This window comes from Nuphar pumila, chromosome 6 (assembly GCF_984573655.1).
Source record: "Nuphar pumila chromosome 6, dmNupPumi1.hap1.1, whole genome shotgun sequence".
Taxonomy (NCBI): domain Eukaryota; kingdom Viridiplantae; phylum Streptophyta; class Magnoliopsida; order Nymphaeales; family Nymphaeaceae; genus Nuphar; species Nuphar pumila.
Genome location: NC_143254.1, coordinates 88,558,991 through 88,573,538, shown reverse-complemented (window position 1 = coordinate 88,573,538; position 14,548 = coordinate 88,558,991). Strand labels below are relative to the sequence as shown.

Here is a 14,548-nt window from a genome sequence, read left to right as displayed (position 1 = left end):
TATATATATATATATATATATATATAGAGAGAGAGAGAGAGAGAGAGATCATCTCTCCTTCTCCAATACTTGAGCATCTCATTGTTCAGACCTAGTATAATTATTCTTTATAATTTATTTAGTAAGAAATATGCTTTAACCGAAGTTGTTACGGATATAGATATGTTTTTGAAAAGGTGAAAAATTGATGCCTCACAATGCATTTAAAACTTTACAATACAAAATATAAAATATTGTAGGCCGTTGATTTTTAGTGCTTTAAAAACACTTTTAAACATCAAAAATTTATAATCCAAAACATGTCACTCACTAAATAAATGATAAAAATCCAACATCTAAAGCTTAATCGATGAATAACTTGATCGTTAGAGATTAGATAAGAAATGTTGTCGATTATCACTAGTTGTAGATTTCGAAACTTTCTTTGGTTTGGTTGACGGTCCCTCTTTCATATATATATATATATATATTCTAGAAACACGTGAAGAGATTGTGAGATAAGCATTTTTTGCAAATCCAATCCTACAAATGAATTTAGTGTGGTCCATTCGTTAAGAATTGGTCGTTGGATCATGTATGTTTTATGAAAAAGTGTAATTTTTGAATACTTGAATATTTACAAAGAATATGAGTTGTTGATTTTTAAAGCCTTAAAAGATCTTTTTTTTGTGTTTTGTAATCTGATGATCCAAGAGTCTTTTTCTATAAAACCAAACATCTAACTCACATATGTACAATGAATGAAATTTAAGAAAAAAATAAAAATACTCATGAAAATCTCGGTTCATACTCCAATTTACATATTTTCAATTAAAATATTCTAGTGACCCTATATATACAAGGAAGAGGTTATCCTTGAACCCCCTTCAATCGAAGGGAACATCGGATGTGTGCTGCATTCATTGGGGGGAAAATGAGAATTAGATGGTTTTTGACCGCCGCTAATTATTTGAGCGACCTTAGCAACTGTGACTGCCATTAAAGGCCTTTTTTTTTCTTTAATGCATGAACCGCTGATCGCGTACACGAGCGATGTAATGTTACCATTACCAACACCAAGTCATTTTGTAGATCTAATATTACCATTAGGGGTGTCAATGGGTCGGGTTTGACCAAGACCTGACCTGTACCAAACCCTTTAGGGCCAGGTGACAAAAATAAGAGGTCCGGCTAATTGGGCCCAAAGGTTTAATTAGTATATGGAGCCGGGTATGATTTGTAAAATTTTATACCTGAGTCGGACCGGAGTTCTAATTCAGACCCGTGAATTTTCAATATAAAAGAGAATAAATATTATTTTACCAGGTATGAACTGATTCTGGTTCATGTAATCCAGACCCGGTGCAAGCACCTCAAAAACAGATCAGGGTTTATACTCACCTGGGTCTGAACAAAATCTGACCAGTTGACACCCTTAATTACCACATGTATTTCGGGTTCGGATTCGGATCTGGTAAGACAAGACCCGAATCCGAGCCATTTAGTCCCCTGCACTGGCAGTCTAACACTCTCAGGGTCACCTGGTTCTGTGCCGCCGTCCTTCCCAAGCCATTCCATCCATCCTTCCGTTCTTCTCCTTCTCACTCCTCAGCAGCCTGCAATTTTGCGTGAGAACCCTCACTCGAAAACCCTAAACCCTAAAGTAGTCCGATGGCAAATGCCTGGAGGAGGAGCTCCGGCCTCCACTGGACCTGGAAGGCCTTCCTCCTGATCTCTCCCCTCACAATCCTCCTCCTCTTCATCCTCCATATCCGGCCAACCTCCACCACCATCCGCACAGAAACCCTAATCCTGAAAACCCTACCCCAATTCGGCTCGATCCGACCCTTCGATTGCCTCCACTGCCCGCCCGCGGCGCCCGTCTTCGCCAACGTCGTCGAGGGCCTGCGCTACCCCTTCATCTACTCCCTCGCGGATCTGGGCGTCCCCGACAAGCCCCACAGGAACATTCTCAGGATGATGAAGGGAAAGCCATTCAGGAAGCCCGACATCTCCCAGACGGTCCAGGAAATCCTTTGGAAGGTCGACCGGAGGGACGGGATCGTCGTCGATGTCGGAGCGAACGTCGGGATGGCGACGTTCGCGGCCGCGGCGATGGGGCTCAGGGTCTTCGCCTTCGAGCCGGTGCTCGAGAACCTTCAGAGGCTGTGCGATGGCGTTTTCTTGAACCGGGTGGGGGATAAGGTTACGTTGTTCGCTGCAGCCGTGTCGGATCGGATCGGAAACGTTACCTTCCACAAGGCATGTAAGACATGCTAGATTTATGACTGTTTTCTCTTCAGTTTGTGCAAATCTAATTGTTTCCTTCTTTTTTTGTGTGAAAGATATGTGATTTCTTACTTTTTGATGATTTGATTGCAAGTAAAATGGGAATTCATGAGATCTGTTTGAATTCATGCTTCTTAAAATTCGTTGATAAAATTTCTTGTGAGTTTGAGTAGTTCATTGAATTTTCTGTATTTGCAACAATTCCTCTTCCCATTTTGCTGATTACCACTATTACTACTGGAGTAGATGCCATATGGTTGATTTCTGCTGAACAGTTAGGCATTCAGATCTATATTTTGTTGCCAAGATGTAGCAATACAGAAAATGAAATTCATATAAAATAGAACGCTCCTAAGGAGCAGGTTCTCCTAATATGGCATCGCAGATTTGTCTAATATGGCATGATATTGATCGTTGGTGATTTCTTTCTGCTATTTCGGCCACTATTTTATGGGGTTTGACTAATGGGACTGTGTTCAAGAAGACTTAGAAAAATTTTGTGCGATTACTCCTAGGCTTTGGTGGGACGGAGGTACTGGATTTGGGCTGAGTTGAAGTTGGTCCAAATTTGTTTATCAAGGAAGTCTGTAGAATGAGGCTGATCCTTGCCCAGCTCCGTCAAAGCCCCTTCTTGAAGCTCACCTCTGATCATGCCATGGCCGTTTGGTCGGTTTGGCGAAGATGGGTTTGGGGAGTAAGGCGTTTTAACCTAATCCATGCCGCTTCCAAATTGTAAGAGCTTGGGTGTTGCTTTTTGTCTAGATAAAAAGGTTAATCTCTCTCTCTCTCTCTCTTATGGTTAAGATTCTCAGTTAACAAAAGAAACTGGGTTGGTGCTAACGGTTTATCTGTTTTGATTCTTCCAACCATCACGTGCTGAGGAACTTGCTATACATGCTCCTTTCCTCTTGGTTCCTATGAAGGAGGTGTTGGTTCATCTTGATACCTGCTACATACTCAAATTAAAAGCTCTATATTATGGCCTCTTGATCATTGATTTGTAGAATCTGAGCTTAGCATGAACTCTTTTAGTAGTCATTTGTTGCAGTAGCATAACTATTTCAGAAATGCAAAAGCAGACTATCAAAGTGCTTGGAAGTAGATGACTGTACCTTCATTTGTTGCATTGTCCTAGAATCTTTAACTTGCAGCCCTAGGTACATATTATAAGACATCAGGAAAAAACTTAGACTAGCTTTGGTCTAATTGTACAATATTGGGAGAGGAAATAGGTCATGTTAAAATGATGCTGGAAAAGTAAAGGAGAATCTTCCATGAATTGGTGGGAAAGATGATTCTGGTTAAGGAAATTGCCATCTATCTGTCCATTCTTTTATATCTGTAATTGTTAAATTATACAGGACATGTGAACATACTTCTTTTGAGATCAACTGCGGAGCACATTTTAAATGAACAAATAGGGTAAAAAAAAGGATTATTTTCACTTTTTCGGTCCCTTTTGACATGATTGGTTGCATCTAAAATCATCATGTTATCAATTTAGAAGAAATTTCTTCCATTTATGTATGTTTTGAAAGCTTTAATGAAGGACACTTGATGTCATGGGCTTACTTTTTTCAATAAGCCAGTGTGGCGCGCCGATCCTTCCTTAGTGCCGCAAGCATTTCTATCGCTCTGTCACGGGCATAGAATGCTTTGCAAACTTGCAACACGCTAAGCTGCCCAAGCTGGCCAGCCTAACAACCAAAGGCCGTGTACCAACACCTTTCCACGTGCTGAATCATTTTCATTGGCCCTGCGTACCACCTTGTGCACAACTGCCTAGCGGAAGCTAATCAAGCTCATTTCCAAATGTGTATTACATGTAGTCCATGTCGTTTAGTGCATAGCCGTCTCATACCAGCTATCACTTCTGAAAGAGGCACAAACTTTGCCTTAGCCTTGCATGCTATAAAGCGTATTTGAGCTCCATGCGCACAACATAGCAAAACCTCGCCACCGAAGGAACAAGACCTTGCGGCCCCCAGTCCGAAGACCAGTTGATGATTGAACACCATAGCGAAGAGCACCACCCAAACTCATTCATCAGTGCCTAGGCATTCACTCACCTAGTCCCGAGCCACTATACTCGGTTGGAATCACCTAATGTGATCCCTATTGGAATTAGCTCTAACCCACATGCACCCCCGTGCGTTCAACCGCTACGCATGGGACAAAATGCAAGCCAAGAGGTCCTTAACCAAATCCCCAAAGGCAATATCCTCTGATCCGTTGGCACTGCTTAACCAAACAACGCTTCACGTCTGTGCCACCATACAACAATGCACTAACGACAATACTGATGCCTATCGCATGCCGTGCTACCACCGCACGTTACCGATCAAGTGAACACATACCGCGTGGTCCTACACTCGATGCATTTTCCATTCAGTAGAGCTCTGCACTGCACATGTCCTATTCCGAAAGATTGGCCCAGGACATTCTCCCTCACCCAAAACTATTGTCGTCCTCGACAATGCTGATGTAGGTAAGAACACAATCTTCACTGATATGCCAGTTTTTTTTTTGTATTAATCTTTGGTTTACTCTTTTTCTTTAGCTTACTCAACTTGTTCTGGTTTACATCCACCATCACCGCAACCTTTAACACATCAAGTCCCATACATTTAACGCATCTCCGGTCACTTAGACAACAGTCTTCTGTTTTATCAACATCGAGCATTTCTCTGCTTATGAGACCCCAGTGTAGTCTCAAACACAAACGGGTCATCCTCGCCCGCACGACAAACTTGTCGTCTTTATGCTCATGGATGGGGTGCCTTCTGATAGAAATCGTGGTTCTCTGTTTCATACACAAGAGCAGCCGAATGGGAGAGAGAGAGAAGAGAAAGCTGCAGGATTTTTCCCAAAATGAATCACCCGACTGTGGTATTGGGATTCACTATAAATACATGCTGTTACAATTACTAGGGTACGAAAATACCCATCATACAAGAAATGTAAATTACAAAATGCCATTAGTGACTTTAATGAACATGTGCTAATTAGAGTGCTAGTTGGATGAACTCAGATTGGGTTTGGATCTCCAAACCCAGTCGTGTGTACACACTCCTTTTCATCCTCCCTCAAGTTGTACATGGTTTTGAACCATGAACAACTTGCCTTTCAACATCCAGAATCGGTCCTTGATAAGTCCTTTGGTAAACAAGTCAGCAACTTGATCAGTAGTCCGAACAAATTCTGGTTCAATTTCCTTCTCTTCGACTTTCTGTCTTACAAAATGTTGATCAATTTCAATATGCTTGGCACGACTATGGTAGATAGGATTGAATGACATGTTGATGGCACTTTGATTGTCACATAGGAGAATACATTTAGATATTGATTCTCCTACTTCTGTCAATAAATGTCTAATCCATGTTACTTCAGCTGTAGCAGCTGCCATTGATCTGTATTCAGCTTCTGTGCTTGATCTGGCAATAGCCCTTTGTTTTCTACTGCTCCAAGATACAAGATTTAGGCCAACGAAAATACAGTATCCTGACACTGACCTACGCTCATCTGGATCTCCTGCCCAGTCTGCATCTGTGTAAACAAGAAGTTCATGCATATTATGTTCATTCATACTCTTTCTGTACAAAAGACCATCTCCAATAGTTCCCTTCAAATATCGAAGAATGCGTTTAACAGCTTCCATATGTCCAATACGCGGTTCATGCATAAACTGAGACACCTGATTGACTGAATAGACAATATCAGGGCGAGTAAAAGTGAGATATTGAAGCATCCCCACTATCCTGCGATATCCTGTAGGATCCTCATACAAATCGCCATCTTTAGAACTGAGTTTCTGATGAAGTACACTGGGTGTGCTTAGAGGCTTGCAATCTTTCATACCTGCTTTGCTGAGAACATCAATGGTATACTTATGTTGGGTAAGTGTCATGCCTTCAATAGTTCTGTCAACTTCTACTCCAAGAAAATATCGCAGTTTACCAAGGTCTTTCATCTTGAACCTGTGGTTCAGGAGTTCTTTGACCTGCTCAATGTGTTCAGCAGAGCTACCTGTAATGATTATGTCATCTACATATATCAATAATAAGGTAATTGTGTCGTTACATTTGAATATGAAAAGTGAATGATCAAGAAGCGAACGACTAAAACCATATTTCTCTATTTCAAGAGAAAAACTGTCAAACCAAGATCGAGAGGCTTGCTTCAAACCATATATAGCTCGCTTTAATCGACACACATATTCTCTGGAGTTCCCTTCTACATACCCAGTGGGTTGTTCCATGTACACTTCTTTTAAAGTTCCATGTAAAAATGCATTTTTTACATCCAGTTGACTGATAATCCACTGATGTTCAATAGCCAATGATAGTATGATTCGAATAGTACCCATTTTCACAACCGGGCTGAAGGTCTCATCGTAATCTTGTCCTTGCTCCTGGGTGAATCCTTTGGCAACTACCCTAGCCTTATATCGCTCAATAGTACCATCCGGCTTATACTTTATTTTGTACACCCACTTGGACCCAACTACATTTCGATCATGTGGTCTGGGAACAATCTCCCAAGTGCCACATTCATGAAGAGCCTCCATTTCTTCATTCATAGCTTCAATCCATCGCTTAGAATTTGTTGCTTGATAGAAAGTCGTGGGTTGATCTTCCTTACCTAAAGAGGTTAAGAAGAGTTGAAAATCCATAGTGAAATTCTCATAACTTACCCATCTATCAATAGGATGTCGGGGTCGAGTGGATCTTCTGGGAGCAGAAGAAGAATTCATCTCTTGATTAGAATTAGGAAGAATCCCCTTCTCACGTTGAGAGTAAACAATGCCTTTATACCTTTCGGGAGGCAAGAGTGGATCGGAAATGACACTTTCCTGAGTCGTCTGTACATCATCAGACATGTTTCTCTCATCTCTTTTATTACATTCTGAAGGACAAACATCATTAACACTAGAGAAGAGGTCAGAGTTCAACCAGGGGTGATAAACTTCAATTTCAAGAAGGTTGTCAACCTTGTGATCAAAATTCAATTCATCAAATACAACATTCCTGGATATTTTGATACGCTTGCCCACGGGATCATAGCATCTATACCCTTTATAATCATCAGCATACCCCACGAATCTGCACTTTAAGGCCTTATCCTGAAACTTATGTCGCATTGAACTGTCAACATGAACATAACATACACACCCGAATACTCGCAAATCATGATAATTTGGATGAACACCATGTAAGGAAAGGTAGGGTGATTTGTTTTCCAAGATATTCATGGGCAATCGATTTATGATATGAACGGCTGAATGAAAGGCCTCTGCCCAGAAGGTAACTGGAAGATTACTATCATGCATCATGCTCATGGCACTCTCGACAATATGGCGATGCTTGCGTTCAGCAATCCCATTCTGTTGAGGTGTATGAGGACAAGACACCTGCCTACGTATTCCGTTTGTCTGGAGAAATTTAGTAAAGTCATTTGAGGAGAATTCACCCCCTCTATCACATTGGAAACAAAGGATATTATCAGAGAATTGATTTTGAACAAAGGAATGAAAATTTTGAAATAACTTAAATGTTTCAGACTTACATTTCATAAAGAAGATCCATGTATACCGAGAATAGCTATCAACAAAAATGAGGTAATACCTGATGCCAGACATGGAGGGAACTGGAGCCGGACCCCAAACATCAGAACAAATAATTTCAAAAGGCTTTGAAGCTCTTTTATTAATAGAATGAAATGGAAGAACATGACTCTTACGTTGAAGACAACTAGAACATTTCTTATCATCAACATTTAAATTTAGACTTGACTTGGGAATAAGACTGCTAGAAACAAGCTTTTCAATAAAACGACTACTACAATGACCCAAACGACCATGCCAAAGATTTGGCTTATTACACTCAGAAAGGCTAAAAACATTTTTAGAAGAAGCTGAAGAAGATGATGATGCGAGCTTCGAAGTGGAAGGATTCTCTTGAAACACGTACATATTCCCTTGTCGCTTTCCTTCAGCGAACGTTTCCCTCGTGTGGAGATCCTTGACACGAACAAAAAAAGGAGTAAACTCAACTAAGGCATTGATGTCATCAACAAGCTTAGAGACAGAAACAATATTTTTCTTGATATTCGGAGCATAAATGACATTTGAAAGAGCAAGGGAAGAAGTAGACATAGGTATGACAGAGTTTCCAATGTGGGAAATACAATGGTGAGACCCATCTCCAGTGACTATACTATTTTTACCAGCATAGGGAACACAAGTTAGGAGCTTACCAACATCACCCGTGACATGAGTGGCTGCACCAGAATCAACATACCAAGTGCCCTGATCATTTTGCTTTAAGTTCAATTCAGCTAAAGCAGAGAGTAACAACTCCTTCACTTCATCACTGTTCTTCAATTTATCTGGCCCCTTGCTTGTCTCTGGCCGTTTACCTTTATTTTGAGGATTGAACCAACAATTTGCTTTGATATGCCCCCTTTTATTGCATAGAAAACAGGTCGGTATTGGTCTTTGCCTTTGCCCACTGGAATGAATATTAGGTGTAGGTAATATTCCACGACTTCCTTGTCCATTTCTTTCTTGACTCCCTCTATCTCGAAAATCATATGTACCACGTCCTCGCCCATATGCAACTCCTGTGGCAAGAACAATGTGTGCTCCACCTTGAGAATGAGTATCTTCAGAAAATCCCTTTAGGGTCATCTCATACTGCAAAAGTTTGGCACGAAGATCTTCAAAAGCAAGTAACTCTGGCAAACACAATAAGGAAGTAACCATCATATGATAATCCGATCCCAGCCCACTCAAAGTCTGTTGCACCATATCTTTGTCACTAATTGCACATCCCACGATGGCCAGCTGATCTGTAATGGTCTTTATTTTGTTCAAGTACTCCATGATGGTCATGGAGTCCTTTCTTAACATTTGAAATTCTTTCTTCAAAAATAATATTCTGGCCTGAGAAACTTGAGAATATGTCTGAACCAATCGATGCCATAATTGCATTGCAGAGCAGTCATCTGGAATTGCCACAAGCACTTCCTGTGATAATGTAGAAGTGATGTAGGCAACCAGCGCCTGATCTCGCTTCATCCAGGATACATATTTTGAATTTCTGACATAGGTAATAGAAGGATCTCCCTCACCATTCTTTGCTTCTTGTGATACGAACTCTGGAGGAACAGGAACAGAGCCATCCAGATGTCCAGAAAGGTCCTGACTTCTTATGAATGGAATGATTTGTCACTTCCAAGTTAGAAAATTGGAATTGTTGAGTTTTTCAGACACGAGTTGACTAAGAAAGTTTGAGGAAAGACCAGACTGAGAGTGAGGAAATGAGTCCATATTCTATCGAAACCAAAAATATAAGAAGAGATAAGAATTAAGAAAATGACTTTACGACAAGGACCCAATTGCAGTTGAGATCTAATGAAAATCAGAACAGAAACTTAATATCAGAAATTCTGCTGCAAGCCTTTTTGAATGATAAAACTGAGGTAGAAAACCAGAACTATTTACCAAGAACCTGTTCTGAATTAGAGTTTGATCAAAGAGACACGTTACTTTAAAATTAACGGGTGTAATTTCAGAATATGAGGGAATATGGATTTATAACTCTGGGATAGAAACAGACAGTGTGAAACAAAGAATAAGATAAAGAAAGATCAACTAATGTAATATTAGTTAATCAGGACAGCAAGATCTGAATCTGATATGCAGTCAACTTGTAAAAGAAAAAATATTTAACGTGACCCTATTCACGCAAAGATCAAATGATGTGAATCTGATCTTGCGTGAGTATTTGTGCTGTTAACATATAAGATCACGTGCAGTGACAAGTCAAAAGGGAGACAAAAATATGCCGGACGATTCAAAGGCAAATATGATAACAGTGAAATATGATAACATGAAGAAAATAGAGAGGAAGCAGTGAAAACAGAAATATGTAGGATGAAGTGAAATATGTAGGATGAAGTGAAACAGAAATATGTAGAGAAAGAAACAGGTAGGCTAATGAAAAAAGGTTGTTCAGCAAACAATGAAAACAGAAAAATGCAGAGAAACAAGTAGGAGAGATGATTCAAAGACAAGTGAGTGGAAAGAGACTTTACCGGATGAAGAAATAAGATCCTTAAGCTTGGATCTGTAGCTCTGATACCATGATAGAAATCGTGGTTCTCTGTTTCATACACAAGAGCAGCCGAATGGGAGAGAGAGAGAAGAGAAAGCTGCAGGATTTTCCCCAAAATGAATCACCCGACTGTGGTATTGGGCTTCACTATAACTACATGCTGTTACAATTACTAGGGTACGAAAATACCCATCATACAAGAAATGTAAATTACAAAATGCCATTAGTGACTTTAATGAACATGTGCTAATTAGAGTGCTAGTTGGATGAACTCAGATTGGGTTTGGATCTCCAAACCCAGTCGTGTGTACACAGTCCTTTTCACCTTCCAACCCTAGCAAGAGCAATTCTAAGCCCTTCGTGGTGCTCACAGAGAAAGACAATTACTAATGCGTGTTGTAGGGATATCAACTCCCTTAAGCACCAACTTGTGGTTTTTTAACGGTCCAAACTAGTCCTCAAGTGAGGGATGCCTTCTTGCGTTTCACCCCCAAAGTGGTCATTCAAAGCATCTTTCTGGGCACTCGTCTTCACATGGGTACCTTTTGGCCCAACGCTCAAACTCTCCTCTCGAAGCCAACATACTGTAACTCTCTCTCAGAGTCAGCAAAATGTTCTCGTAGGAACCAACGAGCCACGAATAACAACTTTTTTTGCACACACAATCCATTAAGGATCTGCCAACTCAAGGGACCAAAACAATGAGCCTTCTGCTCAACGTGGGCACTCTGCTAACCCATAATCATGGGAGAGAATCTAGAAGTTTAATTGAGTCTCTCATACCCAAATGTGCAAATCCATCCAGTCGAATCCAACGTGTACTCTCTGCATGCACAAGGAAAATGTCACGCTCCACTTGTGAGAGTAACGCACAACTGGTAGGAATCTTTGACTTATCTACGTTTCCTTAGCCAACTGAACGACCTTCTACTTCTGCTTATCATCGACAAGATGTCTCATACCATCCTGCCAACATATTGTTTCTGTGCCCGGTCAACCACACTTCAGTTGTGCAAAAATATGTAATCAAGATAAGTCATCGTTGTTTTTTTCAAGAAGAACAAGGTCTCCGTGAATCATTTTGCTCTGATGCCAATTTGTCACGGGCTTACTTTTTTCAATAAGCCAGTGCAACGCGATGGTCCTTCCTTACCACCACAAGCCTTTCTATCGCTCTGTAATGGGCATAGAATACTTTACAAACCCGCAATGCGCCAAGCTGGCAAGCTTAACGGCCAAAGGCCGCGTACCAACACCTTTTCATGTGCTGAATCATTTTCATTGGCCCTACTCACCACCCCGTTCACAACTGCCTAGCGAAAGCTGATAAAGCGCATTTTCAAATGCGCATTTCATGTAGTCCATGTCGTTTAGTGCATAGTCGTCTCATACCAGCTATCACTTCCGAAAGAGGCAAAAACTTTGCCTTATCCTTGCATGCCATAAACCGTATTATAGCTCCATGCGTACGACATAGTAAAACCTCGCCACCGAAGGAACAAAACCTTGTGGTCCCCAGTCCGAAGACCAGTTGATGATTGAACACCATAGCAAAGAGCACTACCAAAACACATTCGCCAACACTTAGGCATTCACTCACCTAGCCTCGAGTCACCATACTCGGTTGGAATCACCTAATGTGATCCCTGAGGGAATTAGCCCTAACCCACACACACCCCCGTGCGTCCAACCACTACGCGTAGGACAAAATGCAAGCCAAAAGGTCCTTAACCAAATCTCCAAAGGCAACATCCTCTGATCCGCTAACACTTCTTAACCAAGCAATGCTCCACGTTTGTGCCGCCATACAACGATGCACTAACGACGATATCGATGCCTATCGCATGCCGTGCTACCATCGCACGTCACCAATCAAGCGAACGCATACCGCGTGTTCCTACACTCGATGCATTTTTCACTCAGTAGAGTTCTGCACTGCATATGCCGTATTTCGAAAGATCGGCCTGGGACACTTGAAGTGCTTTGGATATATTATTCTACGAAAAGCTTTGCATAATTTCCATGGGGTTTGTTCTTAACAGTTTATTATTTTTATAATAAGTATTATATGTTCTGTTTGTGGTTGCACATGGTTGCAGTCTTATAGGACCGTTATCTGTGATTTCATAATTTTATTGCTGTTCTTAAACTAATTGGAAACCATAATCATAATTGTTTCATCGGTTGTTCCTCTGGGCCTATTCAACTGCTACCCATGTTGTGGTTACCAGTGGAGCTATTTTGTTGTAGGATGCTCTCAAAATCTAATTTTGCTGCTAAAAGTAATAGTATATTGCAAAAGAAATATGCTTGAAATGGTTCAACTTTCAAGAAAAGTGTGATTAGGTGCTTTCTGGCCTTAACTGCTCATGATCCATTGCTTTGTCCGGCAGCAATCCTTGGAGCTGTTATACTGATATTGTTGTGCCCATGTTCTGATCACCAATGAGAACAATATCTGGTGAAATAGTACCTATTATGAAATTGCTGTATTGATTTCTTGAAATGGGTGATTTTTGTCTGCTTCAGCCATCAATGTGGCTCCCAAAGACATTGCCATTTATACTAAAATATGCTTTGGACTTTTATCCATGATGTTTGACTTGCCTCAGATTCTTCATATATTAGGTGGTTTTAGTAGTTCTCTGTATGGTAAGTTGCTTTTGGGATCGGTGGCATATCATTGCACTGTCATCGTGTTCTTCAGTGGTTGTGATCTTGTTGGGGCATCACTGTGGAAGATTTGGAAAATAATGATGGTACTTCTGATTGCATCTCCACGCGTGTTGCATCTAAAAGGAATGATGCTCTGTGTTCTAGCCCTCAGTGTGTGCGCTTGCATTCATGCATGCCACTTGGATTCAGACATTGATGCTGTATACGCTGCTGCTTAAGAACTTTGTGTGTGTGTGTGTGTGTGTGTGTGTGTGTGTGTGTGTGTGTGTGCATTGTATCAATTCTGGTCTCTCTGATGATTTCATGATTCCATATTTGAACAGTTGGTTGGAAGACTTGACAACAGTGCTATTTCCGCAAGTGGTGCAAAGTTGGCATTCAAATCAAACCAAGAGATTGCTATTGAGGTGGCATCCATCCCTTTGGATTCTGTTGTACCAGATTCACAGCCGGTAGTCCTACTGAAGATTGATGTTCAGGGTTGGGAGCACCATGTGCTAAGAGGGGCTGCTAAGTTGCTGTCCAGGAGAGGAAGTGAAGCCCCGTATCTCATTTACGAGGAGGATGAGCGATTGCTTGCTGCAAGCAATAGCAGTGCCAAGGAGATCAGGGAGTTCTTAGCGAGCGTGGGTTATCATCAGTGTACACAGCATGGAACTGATGCCCACTGTAAGAAGGGCTAAGTGACATACTACGATCACAAGAAACCACCATTTAGTTTCAGGTGTGCACTTGGGCATGTATGTGCTGAAGGGAAGGATTGGTTGTTCTGTATGCAACTTGGCATCTGCTGCGCCACTTTGCCCACTTCCACCAACTCAGCGTAATTCAGGTACTATCCTCTGTTAGCATTTTTTTTGTAATTCTTGATATTCTTTTTCCTTACAGAGCGCAAACTGTCAAATACAAGAATTCCTGTTATGAAAAAGCATGGAATTATTGAGCAAATATTGACCGACTAAAAATTGTATTGGCGATGTGCGCCACGAACCTATAATTCATTACATGATGGATGCTATGAGCCTATGATCATCTCTTGCTAGAAAGAGAAAGGGCTTAAGAATCATGAAATTCTAGGATCTGTCACTGTGTGGACCCATGATCACATCATCTTTTGTGTGTCAACAATGGTCGCTTCTTCTTTCTTGTTGGTCTAACCTTAGGGTGCATTTGAATCGTGGATGCGTGTGGACAAGATATCTGTGGACATGACAGGATGCACTGTCCTGCCCTGTTCACGTGCCAATAAAACACTTTTTTTGGGTGCGTCTGTGACTGTCCGTCTATCACTGTTTCATGTGTGTGTGGGGGTGGGGTGGGGAGTGGCAGACGCTGTTTCGGCATCTGCAAGACACCATTTCAGCGTCCGCGTGTCCTGCATTTGCATGGGTGTGCAGACGTGTGTGCGGCCCATGCTCGGTGCTTCCCGCGGATGTGGATTCAGACGGTTCCTTAAATTGGAAGGGGCCATGCTTGAGCTGGTTCTA

The 14,548-nt window shown here is 41.3% G+C and overlaps 1 protein-coding gene across 1 annotated transcript; it reads left to right on the top strand.

The window, feature by feature from the left end:
* Nucleotides 1-1,525: 1,525 nt before the first annotated feature.
* On the top strand, nucleotides 1,526-14,207 carry LOC149835077 (uncharacterized). Its single transcript, XM_090010389.1, has 2 exons — nucleotides 1,526-2,241; nucleotides 13,385-14,207. The coding sequence occupies exons 1-2, from the start codon at nucleotides 1,651-1,653 to the stop codon at nucleotides 13,742-13,744; spliced, it is 951 nt and encodes a 316-aa protein (XP_089866515.1). The 5' UTR covers nucleotides 1,526-1,650; the 3' UTR covers nucleotides 13,745-14,207.
* Nucleotides 14,208-14,548: the final 341 nt, after the last annotated feature.